We start from the raw sequence: 12,376 nt of genomic DNA, 5'->3' as shown, positions 1-12,376 counted from the left end.
TTGATACATTTTTGTATGCCATCTTGATGAATTGAATGGACCACAATGGAAACAAGTCCCCGGGACTTTTTTGTGTTATCCTTTTAGCTTTAATGTCTTACTGTACCACGTGCTGTTTACATTTCTGACTAATAAAGTAGTCGAGAGAGAGATCGATCCCCATTTCTGTATCTCTCTCTGTAGCATAGGGCGCAATGCCCCAACTGAACAGAAGGTGTGCTCTGTAGCACTGCAGTACACAGCCCCACTGCAGTGTTTCAGTGTGTGTGTGTGTGTGTGTGTGTGTGTGTGTGTCTCAGCTGCCGGGACAGTGTGCCTGCTGCTGCTGCCACTCTGATGAAGGAGAAGGCAGAGAGTGTGAAAGAGAGAGAGCGGAGGAGGGAGAGAAGAGAGAGAAGGGGGGATGAATGAGTGGGCTCCCACTCAGTCAGGCCCAAATTAAGCCATGTGGGCTGGGGCTGGGCTGGGCCCCCCTTTGCTATAAATACGCTGGCCGCCTGGAGGTTCGGGTTTGGTGGCTGGGGCTTTCGACTGGCAAACACCACAGCAGCAGCAGCCTTCATCAAAAGAGCCTCCTCTTCTGCCCGTTCATCCTCATCATTATCGACATCTTCCTCCTTCTGGTTGTTGCCATTACCGAGATCCAAAATGCCACGGGTGGACTCAGACCTCAAGTTGGACTTTAAAGATGTCCTCTTCAGACCCAAAAGGAGCAGCCTTAAGAGCCGCTCAGAGGTAGGTGCATTTAACTGTCATCTGTCATCTGTAATGGATTACATCACCCGATTGACAATATGTAAACACACTGTAGTGTTCGGCCAAAATGCTGGACGGAATACTTTTGCCACACGCAAACTATACATAATTTTGATGTTTACAGGTACATTTTGTCTCTACCGTTGGGTGACGCAACTGACTATGTATATATGGATGTGGGGGGTACAGAAGGATTCTGTGGGTCAGGGGGCACTCTTGCGTAACCTAGTGTGATGCACCCATGTAACCAGCGTTGTAGGATTAAGTGACAGTGACAGTCACTTAACCACAAGTCACAGTTGCATGGACTGACACTCGTTCTCTCAAGGACAGCCCATGGAGCGAACACGATCAATGTAATTTCTCCCCATTTTGAACCCGTGTCCACAGGGGGTACTTGCATTGCTTATATATTCGTACATGCTCTGTGTACATGTAGCTGAATGGGAAAAAGAGTGTGACGCAAAATGTGGCATGACCTTGTTAAAGGTTGCAATAAACAAGGTTAGCATTGTTGTAGCTTGAAACGAAAGGGTCCATTTGTACATTCTCAGAGTTAAATTCACCAGATTAACCACTTGAAACCTAGCATCACTATACTGGGCTGGGGCGAACGTTCTGCGAAAATAGCACATCTAAGCTCACTACTAGTCAAAAGGCAAGCTTGTAGATCGGCTGCTTTCGGCTAAGATATTTGGTTTTAGAGGGAAAAAAGCAGGGGGCCTAGCATAGACCTCTGGGGGAGCCCAGTCAACAAAGTAATAGGGTTTAAGTGGTTAAAACCATTATAGGCTAAATCCTTCAAAGATTTTCAAAAATATAGAAAACAGCAGTAATAAGATCTCATCATGACGCGACGTGAGCTTGTAGATCGACTATTTTCTCCAGGAATGGGCCGGCATCAAAAACATTTGCCTTTTTTTATTGGCCGTCTGTATGATTGGGGCATGGTCAAATATTTTATAATAGGTAAAGTAAGTCATTGTCTCTTATTTTGGGCTCCGCATGGGGGCTCTGTCCTTACTTGGTGTCCTCAATCCTTCTCCTGACCCAGTTTCTTACCTTACCTCAGTGTTAACACTGCAGGAGCTGACGGCAGAGGACAATGATACTGTACTGGTAATGATGATACTGGTAATAATGATACTGGCAAGGTGGCCCTGCGTGTGGTGAGGTACTGTGATCAGGGGGGGTGGAGAGGGCTGATGTGTCCGAGGTAGAGGGAGGGCAATATGAGACACAAACAGGAGGTGTCTCAGAATAAGCCTGTTTAAAAATAGGACTGGGTCTGTCCACAATCATCGAGAGCACATTCCATGCAGTGCAGGGTTCTGTCGAGATTATCTAACTGACTGATAAACACATACTCAACATACAACTACATACACAGAGGACAGATTAATACACATACACACTCGTTATTATTGCACACAGTGTGCTATCTAATAAACGTTATACTACTCCTAAGGCTACTACAGGGAAAGCATGTAATATGGGACCATCTTTCCATTCATTCATGGGTCCAGTCTGACAAATCTTCTATCCCATTTAAATGTAAGATCTAATTAAGTTATTCTTGCGAATCCTAGACTTAGTGTCGGCTCGCAAGATTTGATCCATGTGAAATGTCCTCCAAAAGTTGACAACTAAACCCATCAGCCACTGCATGCATCCTAAACTAATTATTTAAAGTCACTAAATGACTTCCGGAGTCTGTTTTCAGTGCAACTCTTTAACAAAAGGCAGCTGTTGTAGCCAAATACAATCACTTGTTGTGAATTCCAATGGCGCCCTCTGCTGGCTTTGTTACTTAATTATTATCCCCTGCATCAGGAGGAGGCAGTCCAGCTGTCACAAACTGACAATAACCAATCTACAAGCTCACATGTTTCATCGTGATGCGTAGTGAGCTTAATGTAGATTGGATATTTTCAGCAAGCTACACTTTTGTACAAGCTTTTCCATTATCTGCAAGGTCATTTAGAGCATTGGTTCTCAAAGTGGGGTCCGGGGACCCCCAGGGGTACTTGAGGGGGTTCCAGAGGATCCCCAGCTAAATGATGGATAGGAACCAAATGGACCCTTATGGGACTGTAACTCTAAACTGTTAAATTAACATTGATTTTACAATATGAATTGGGGTCCCAGAGATATAAATGCCATTATATAGGGGTCCGTAGCCTAATACATGTCAAACTGGGGGTCCTTGAAATTAAAATGGTTGAGAATCACTGCTAGAGAGACGTAAAAATCTTCTCTTATGGGGGTCCCTGGCTTATCTTTTCAAATGGGGGTCCGCGGGCTAATAAGTGTCAATTTGGGGGTCCTTCACAAGAAAAAGTTTGAGAACCACTGATTTAGAGCAGTGGTTCCCAACCTGTGGGTGGGGACCCCCAGGGGGGTCCCCACACATTTTTTTTTTTGGGGGGGGGTCCCCAGATGACAGTGAAGTGACAATTTAAGGACTGTTTTGTAATACCTACAAGAACAAAAAAAAGCAAAGAGTAAAGCAAAGTAAAGTAATCAACAAACTGGTCAAACATTGGCCAACTTGTCAAATAATATAATATAAGAAAATAGCCAATCTACAACCTCAACACCTCGCAACACGAGGCGTGAGTTTGTAGATCTGCTATTCATCTGTGGAATCAAACAAAATGTAATGCCTCAACTCATACATTCCAAGTGCTTATCAGGGTGGGGGGTCCACAGTTCAAATATGATTATTTTGGGGGGTCACGGCCTGAAAAGGTTGAAAACCACTGATTTAGAGGAACATATTAACTTAACAGGAGATGGATGTGGGAATCTACTCCACAGAGTGATTTTCAGATACACAGCCATCTTTCTTAAGTACATACCTACAGGTCAGGTTCACTTGGCCACGCCCTCTACATCCAGAACATGACCTTGTTGCTCATGAATTATTCATAAGTCTTCAGCTGTTCACCTAGGAAAAGGAATATCGTGTCAGGCACCTTCATTAACCCAAAGTCATGACATCACTGTCCCCTCCTGGCCTCCTCCCTCACTCTTTTCGTTCAGCTTCCTTACTGCACCACCAATAAACAGTCTATGGGAGATTATTAAAATATAACTTTAATATACATATTTTTTACACTCTTTGCATCAAGTCAGTCACTTTCAGATTCGAGGTCTCTGATTTACTGTAAGCTGATGATGCTGAAGTCCTGTTGAGTCAGCATACTGCACAGAGCGGAAACCTTATCGAACGCCTGCACCAAGATATGAAATCGCAGGCCTGTAGACTCCTCCCTCACTTGTTCTATCTGTCCTTCTTTCCTCCCCTCCTCCTTTGCTCTTCATTGTCTCTCTGCCCAAGGATATTTGCCATGTTATGAGTTATGGCCTCTTTTCTTTCATTGTGTGCTCCAACACACATTGATACTTCACTGAGATAGTGATGTGTTGTTACTCAGTATCCAACACCCAAATTCCAGATATATATGCATCTACTATCGTTCTGTCTATTGCAGAAATTAAACAGAGAGATAGATAAGCTATTTTTAAAACCAGGAAAAGACAACACTTATGCCAAACTTATGTACAGTATTAGGCCGTGGATGCCCATTTGGAGGGATGTTGTGCCAGGGACCCCAATAAGAGAAGATCTTTGTTATTAGATTAAATGTAGTACATAATTCTGCTACTGTCTAATGTCTATACCAGTGTTTCCCAAATCTATGATCTCAGCAAGTCATTCTTACATTCTCTCATTGGGCTAACTTATAGCCTGTGAAATAATAGTTAAATTTACGTGTTCTTTATTTTGCTGGTGACCCCCTGGAACCCCCTCAAGGACCACTGCTCTAGAGAGACAACATACTGTATGAAATGTACAAATGTAAACAAAGGCCTCAGAGTTCCTGGTTGTTAGGGGGTTCAGTGCCTTGCTCAAGGGTCATTTTAATCTGACGGAGCTGATGGGTACAGTGACAGTCCCATAGATTTTACAGTCACACAACACAACTGTAATATGCACCATTGCACCTGCCTGTCAGAACTGGGAATAGTCCATATTTACACGGCGGCCATTTTGGAATTTAACATTGCGTTGCTGTGGCAACTGGGGTGGCATTTCATTGACTTAATGGCAATATGGCCGCCGTGTGAATATGGTCTATTAATTGATCCAGCAACCTCCCTAATGAGATTACAAGCCAAATTGAAGTCTGTGAGTCAAAAACGTGAGCTCTGGTTAACCCAAGAAACAAATGATGTCCAAAATGCATAGTGACAAGTGATTCGCGTTAGAGACCAGACCTCACTTCAGATAGTTCCAGTTCAGATTTCATGATGATATACAATCTGATTCTTCAAACACCTTACCTTAAAAGTGCTTCACAAACAAACAGTTAGACCCTTTCGGGACCCTGTTTACCTTTTTTGTATTTGGGAAGGCGGTATCCATGGTCCCTTGACGCTCCACTCTCTCTCGTACTCGCGGCTACCACTCCACTGTCTGGTCTCGGGCAAATATCTCGTCGCTTAGAAGTTGAGATTTCTCAGGTACCCAGACCTGCAGTAGTAGGTCGCGGAAAGCAGTCTTTACTTCCGGGAACTATTGCGAATGAGATGAAAAGATGACGGAAATTGCTTCTTTTTTATTATTATTATTATTATAAATGATACATGGTCCATTTTATTTGGAGTGAACCAAGTCTTTCTGGATCGTAGCGGGAGCTGTAGAGCAGGAGCGGGAGCAGCTGAGGGCTGACGAGGCTTAATTGACTGCCAGCCGTAGGTGAACATGCTGTAGTCTTGCTGTTGGGAATGGGATGGCTGATTGCACTAATCACCATACCATAGATAGAACATTGTAATATATTTCTAATAGTCAATAAACAATATCATAGAAAATAAATAATGTTCCAATCCAAGCCAGCCGGTGTTATCTGCCCTGAAATAAATGTTTGGTTGTGGTGATGGTCATGATGATTCAGTCTATAGGGTTATAGTGGTTAATATATTATATATATGAATATATATATAAATATATTAACACATTTATCTTGGGACCCCCTGGAACCGGTCCTTGAGGGGGTTCCAGGGGTCCCCACTTTGAGAACCACTGCCATAGCATCATACAAACTTGCCATAACACCCATTCAAATGATGTAAATTGTAATTGTATTATACAACTATAATTTACATTATAGAGTATTTGTAATGAGAAGACAAAAAGTTGTCTATGAAGTGATTTCATTGCCATCAAGCAGAAACAAAATCTTTTATATACAACTTGTATATAAAAGATTTTGTTTCTGCTTGATGGCAATGAAATCACTTCATAGACAACTTTTTGTCTTCTCAGTCTGTAAACAATATTTAGCCTACTATATTTGCTACTATAATTCCCATAGAGGTATAATATAACGATAATTCCCTATAAAATGTAGGCTACCATAGCTTGCTACATGTTCTAAATGAGAACTACAGTTCAGCTATCAAATCTGTATCTCATAACACCCATTATTAACCAACTAACTCTACCATTCAGTGTGATGCACACAAATGCACACACACACACACACACACACACACACACACACACACACACACACACACACACACACACACACACACACACACACACACACACACACACACACACACACACACACACACACACACACACACACACACACACACACACACACACACACACACACACACACACACACACACACACACTCATCTACTCTTGATGGAACTAAGTTATGGTACACCTTTTGATGATGGAATAAGTAGTCACATGTAAAGTATCAATACTGCAATGTAGATGTACTCTGTTACAAGTAGAAGTCCCGTATTCAAAATGCACTGGAATAAAAGTACAAGAGTATTGGCATAAACATATACATAAAGTAGGCCTACCAAAAGTAAAAAATACTCATTGTGCAGAATGTCCCATTTCAAGTTCGAAATGTATTTAAAAGAAAGAAAGAAAATAGACGAACTACAAGCTGCGATGCATTTTGAGTTTTGCTTGTAGATCTACTATTTTCGAATGGCCGAAATATATATATATATATGGCTGAAGTGGTTAGTGTGTTTTGTAATAATAATCAAAATCTACAAAGTAACTAGTAACTAAAGTTTTCATATAATTGTAGTGGAGTAAAAGTAGCCTACAATATTTTCCTCTGAGATGAAGTTGGGTAGAAGTAAACGTATTGAAAATTGTAAATACTGTAGAAAGTAAAAATACCCCAAAATTATACTTAAGTACTGTAGTTTATTTTACATTTACACCATGTTCTGTCTCTGTCCCACAGGTGGATCTGCAGAGGACATTCACATTCCGTAACTCCAAACAGACATACACTGGCATCCCCATCATCGCTGCTAACATGGACACCACTGGAACCTTTGAGATGGCACAGGTCCTAAGCAAAGTAAGATGAATACAATGTACTGAATTCAATACTGAACACTGCATGCCCAATAACTGTTGTAGTACATTTCTGAGAAACAAGTATTTGTTTCAGTGACAATAAATGTAAATGTATGTATAATTCTTATGTCCTCCCACCCCCTTCTCTCCAGCACACTCTGTTCACAGCCATACACAAGCACTACTCTTTGGATGAGTGGAAAAACTTTGCTGCTGATCATCCAGAATGCCTAGACGTAAGAAGTGCAATATTTGACTCATAATTTTTGTAGGACAACCTTGTTCTAATTCTAAGTCCAGAAATAGTCAAACAACTTTTACTTGTCATGCATCTAAACGCGTGAAGTAAAGTTGTGCAATTTCTTATTCTCTTAGTTTGCTGCTTGTGTTCAAAAAGATGGATTCAATGACATTTAGCCATAAGAATGAATTCCTAAATTAAGCAGTACAGTATGTGTTTGTCTTGCAGAACATAGCAGTCAGCTCTGGCAGTGGTGTAGCAGACCTGGAGAGGTTATGTGCCATCTTGGAAGCCGTCCCTACCCTCAAGTATATCTGTCTGGACGTGGCCAACGGATACTCAGAGTACTTTGTGGAGTTTGTCAAGACTGTTAGAGAAAAGTTCCCAACGCATACCATCATGGTGAGAGACAATACATTTACACACACTTGCATTTACAGATGGACGGAAATTGAAAGAAAATAGCCAATCTACAAGCTCACAAAGCTCAGCTGCATCATGACGTGTTGTGATCTTGTAGATCATCTATTTCCGTAATTTCTTTGTATAGCTATTTAAGTTATTTGTCATATCTACCCTAAGCACGTTTTGTTTAAGAAGCCTAAAAGCCAAACAGAAGTTTTAATTTATTATGTTCCAATGCTCAATGCCAAAAAACACAATTAAATCATGAATCGCAATTATTTGTATGACACTTAATCGTCAAGTAAAATGTAATGATCGTGACAGTCTACTACTCTCTACCTGGCAGGCTGGCAACGTTGTGACTGGGGAGATGGTAGAGGAACTCATTCTCTCTGGTGCTGACATCATCAAAGTGGGCATCGGACCAGGTGGGTTGGTCTGACTGAGTCATCCTCTCCCAGGAGGATGAAGAGTGTGCTCCTGCTGCAGCGGCTGTACGAATGAAAGATGTACGTTTTTTTTACCATGATGACCACCAATGTATGGAGTCTTGTGTGTGTTCCAGGGTCTGTCTGTACGACACGTATCAAGACAGGGGTGGGCTACCCTCAGCTGAGCGCTGTCATAGAGTGTGCTGACTCCGCACACGGACTTAAAGGTCACATCATCTCTGTAAGTCTCCAATATGTATGCTTATTTGGACAGAATCTTCAAGTATTTGGTTTGTTGTTTGTCTTTTACTTAACATATCTACACTTTATGTATTTTTTAAAATACAAAAAGTATAATATTTCTGTCTGCCGACATGAATTTGTGTTGCCTGAATGGCTGTGCGTATAGAAATATGGAGGCCTCCATGCAAGATTTGACTTGAATCAGTCAAATGCAATGGGGAGTATTTTGGTCAGTGTTACGTGGTAGTACCATTTCTTGACCTGAGGAGGGCGTCCAAGGACCTCTCTCCAAAGGCTGAAGCGCTGCCTGAGTTATTTGACCTTTATTTGACCTTTCCTTCATACAGGATGGTGGCTGCAGTTGTCCAGGTGATGTAGCCAAGGCCTTTGGTAAGTGTACACTGTACTGTTGTTATGTTACACAGTAGCTGGACACATCTCAATAGAGATGTACTTTGTAACAATCGCCACCTCTCTCCTCAGGAGCAGGAGCTGACTTTGTGATGATGGGAGGCATGCTGGCGGGTCACGACCAGTGTACTGGGCAGGTCATTGAGAAGGATGGCAAGAAGTTCAAACTCTTCTATGGAATGAGCTCTGACACTGCCATGAAGAAATATGTAGGAGGAGTGGCTGAGTACAGGTGAGGACTGAGGAGAGATAGGCTACATTGCCTTTTATTTGTCCAAATGATTGTTTTTCACATTTTGACACAGGTCAGTCTGTTTTCCAGTTTATTTATTGTTTTGGCTGATTAAAGGAGATCTACTTTTCAGTAAGTGAAAACTGTTTTGTCTTGCAAACAGTTCTTTATCCAGTTTATACATTGAGTTTACTTCCCAAGCATCCAAAGTGCTTAAAAAAAGTTAATGCCACTGAATTTGATACACAATCCTATATGCATATATTGAATATATGATGGTTAGCCACTTAAACCCTATAAACCTGTTGACTGGGGGGGGGGGGGGGGGGGGGGGGGGCAGGGACCCCTCCTTCTTTCCATCTACACCAAATCACTATGCTATGATTCATGTGGTTGAGCCCTATTTTACAATGTGTCATACAACAGTGTCGTCTGAAAATAAATGACCATAACTTTGTGTCAGGTTAAATCAGGCATCTCCTCTCCTAATCTTTCCTCTCATCTCTCCTTCTCTCAGGGCGTCCGAGGGGAGGACAGTGCAGGTGCCCTATAAGGGAGATGTAGAGTACACCATCCTTGACGTCCTGGGAGGTCTGCGTTCCACCTGTACTTACGTGGGCGCTGCCAAGCTCAAAGAACTCAGCCGACGGACCACCTTCATACGCGTCACACAGCAGTCTAGCAACATGTTCTCCTCCTAGTGGCGGGTCAACGTATATTTACTGTATAATGTATACATACATGCAGCCACATGCATGCACACACACTACACAATACATGTATGATATCAGACATGTACTAACTACAGCTCACATGTGCAATGGTAGCCTACTGGTGTGATATTAAACATGGAGACAAAGGAACACACACACATGCATATGCATGTGTGCTTGTGCACGCACACACACAAACAGATCATGTCATGCACATATCTCTCTAAATGATGACCCAACCTGTTTTTCTCAGGACATCTACATAAAAAGGCTGTTGGTTTGTTACAGGTTGTGATAGATGTTGTATGTCAATTATTGTAAGACTTTAACCACTTTAAGCCTGCTGTCCCTATTCTGGGCATGTTATTATTTTAAATAATAATTTGATTATTCTAAAATGGCAGATTTACAACCCCACAATACGACACATTGCACCATGTTGTGAGCTTCTAGTTTGATTATTTCTGTTATTCATTGTACGACGAAGTATGTAGGGCTTAATGTTCTCGGTGCGATCATTTACAAGCTCATGAAGTGTCGTGTTGTGTTGCGACGTGTTGTGAGATTGTAGATCGGATATGTTCAGCGAAGAGATTTGGTGTAGAGGGAAAAAGGAAGGGGCCTAGTATAGACCCCTGGGGGACTCCGGTCAACAAAGTATATAGGGTTTAACTGGTTAAACCACTGTCCCACAAGCATCAGAGCGATCCAAAGCTTTGTCTCACAGCAGGTTGACGAGTGTGTTCACATGCCATACAGGACATACCATAAAAGGTATGCAAGACATGTAATATTAGTAGTATTTGAGTAGTATTTGAGTTGCATTGCAAGCTTTTCATCCGAGTTATGAGAAACCTCTGTGAAACATTTGTTTTGCCTTTCTATGGAATTTTGCTCACCAAAAAAACAGCAAATACCAGAAAAGAAAAAAGTAATCTACAAGAATAACAGAATCAGAATCTCAGCTATTATCTGAAATAGTATGCATGTAAACACACTCAGTGGGAGGAAAGCAGTATTTCTGCTCAGATAAATAATTTAAAAAAAAAAGGACAAAAAAAATCTGTTCCATAGAATAATAAATTATAAGATGTGCAATAAATATGCAAGATCTAAGATGCTTTCCCTGGGCCTTAACGTTCTCTGGGGAAAACATTGTTGGAATAAACAGCATGCAGGATGATTTCCCCTCTGGTGTCAACAAGATAGTGAATCTTTCTGAATTTGACATGCAGCTTGTTTCAAGTAGCTTTGGCTTCAAAGCCAGTAGTACCTCCATTGTTCTTTTCATCTCGCCAGTGTCTGTTGTCTTGTCTCATTTGTCTTAAATGTACGCTCTGCTCCATTTCAAGCCAAGAACATGTTTCAAAATGACTGAAACAGATTGGAACAAATATTCCTAGTGCCAAGCACCAAAATAATGATATTTGACAAAGCGAGAATATGTCCAGCCTTGGTATAAGTTAGAGAGCAACTTCTGTGGTGTTTGTGCATCTGTGTGCATGCTTACTGGATGTGTCAGATGGTTCCATCCTTTGAAAACTGATGTCTTTCACCCATTTGACGTACTTCAGAAATACTTGATTTACGGTGCCCTGCATGCAAAGCAATCATTCTTGATCCTAATTCATTGATTCCACTGTGCCTGAAATCGAGCCCACCTCAAGAAATGTCAGCTTTCACTGCTGCGAGGAGTCACTCATTCACTGTGTCGCAAGCAAAGACCTTCAGGGAAAACACGAATGTAAAACAATGGAACAATAATAAACAATCACAGTGAAATATATATAGTAGAATGAAGATGAAAAATACAGATTGCCATATTGTTTACTGCAATGATTACACTAGGAAAAGAAATAAATGCAAATCATCTGTGAATTATCTATGTCTAGACTCTTTCTGTTATAGAAAATGCATTTTGTTTCAACTATAAGGGATTTCCAATAAGCTGTTGCTTGTGTGGTTTAAGTTTAAATGAAGTTTAAGTTTACTATCCTCAACTTAAGCAGTTACATGCAATAGCTGAAGAATTTAACTTCTGTGAATGCTGCTACAATTTTGTTTTATTATGTGTTTACTGACACAGTGAACTTGTACATGGACACTTTTATTCACTTTTTGTTTACACCCGGGATTGAATATTGCTGTTAGTTTGATAGAGAAAATGTATATTTTAAAATACTTAAATATCAAAAGCATCACTAAAATTTGTAGAGCAGATTTGTATAATAATAATAATACATCTCCAAAGTTTGGAAGCTTCTCATCTCTGAAGAACTAGTCCAGTGGTTCTCAAAGTGGGCATGTCAGGATCAGGAAGCTGTTGGATAAATGCACATGAAATGCAATTAGGAATAGCCACGTTAAATCATCAGTAGCTCAAGACACATTAATATACACAACCATGATGTAAGTTCTTTAAGTCATGGTGTACAAGTGATGGCACTAGCAGGAGTCCTGAATATGCTAGATGGGTTTTCCATTTTGAACACTTTAGCTCCAAATAGACTGAATGAGGGATGTGAT

The 12,376-nt window shown here is 41.0% G+C and overlaps 1 protein-coding gene across 1 annotated transcript; it reads left to right on the top strand.

Moving 5' to 3' along the window:
- The first annotated feature begins 508 nt into the window (after positions 1-508).
- On the top strand, positions 509-11,664 carry gmpr (guanosine monophosphate reductase). Its single transcript, XM_084080588.1, has 9 exons — positions 509-735; positions 7,056-7,175; positions 7,327-7,410; positions 7,644-7,817; positions 8,167-8,248; positions 8,386-8,492; positions 8,842-8,884; positions 8,978-9,137; positions 9,655-11,664. Exons 1-9 carry the CDS (start codon positions 649-651, stop codon positions 9,836-9,838), a joined length of 1,041 nt encoding a protein of 346 aa, XP_083936714.1. The 5' UTR covers positions 509-648; the 3' UTR covers positions 9,839-11,664.
- Positions 11,665-12,376: the final 712 nt, after the last annotated feature.

This window comes from Gymnoscopelus microlampas (assembly GCF_963454915.1).
Source record: "Gymnoscopelus microlampas genome assembly, chromosome: 15".
Classification (NCBI taxonomy): domain Eukaryota; kingdom Metazoa; phylum Chordata; class Actinopteri; order Myctophiformes; family Myctophidae; genus Gymnoscopelus; species Gymnoscopelus microlampas.
Note: the sequence above shows the minus strand (reverse complement) of the source record. Positions and strands in the feature narration are given on the sequence as shown.

What these genes read in the sequence shown, in the direction of transcription:
- gmpr (XM_084080588.1), top strand. Translation starts at nt 649, where the DNA reads ATGCCACGGGTGGACTCAGACCTCAAGTTGGACTTTAAAGATGTCCTC. An exon ending in CAAAGTGGGCATCGGACCAG is followed by an intron (nt 8,249 to 8,385) that starts GTGGGTTGGTCT and finishes TGTGTGTTCCAG; the next exon opens with GGTCTGTCTGTACGACACGT. An exon ending in TGATGTAGCCAAGGCCTTTG is followed by an intron (nt 8,885 to 8,977) that starts GTAAGTGTACAC and finishes CTCTCTCCTCAG; the next exon opens with GAGCAGGAGCTGACTTTGTG.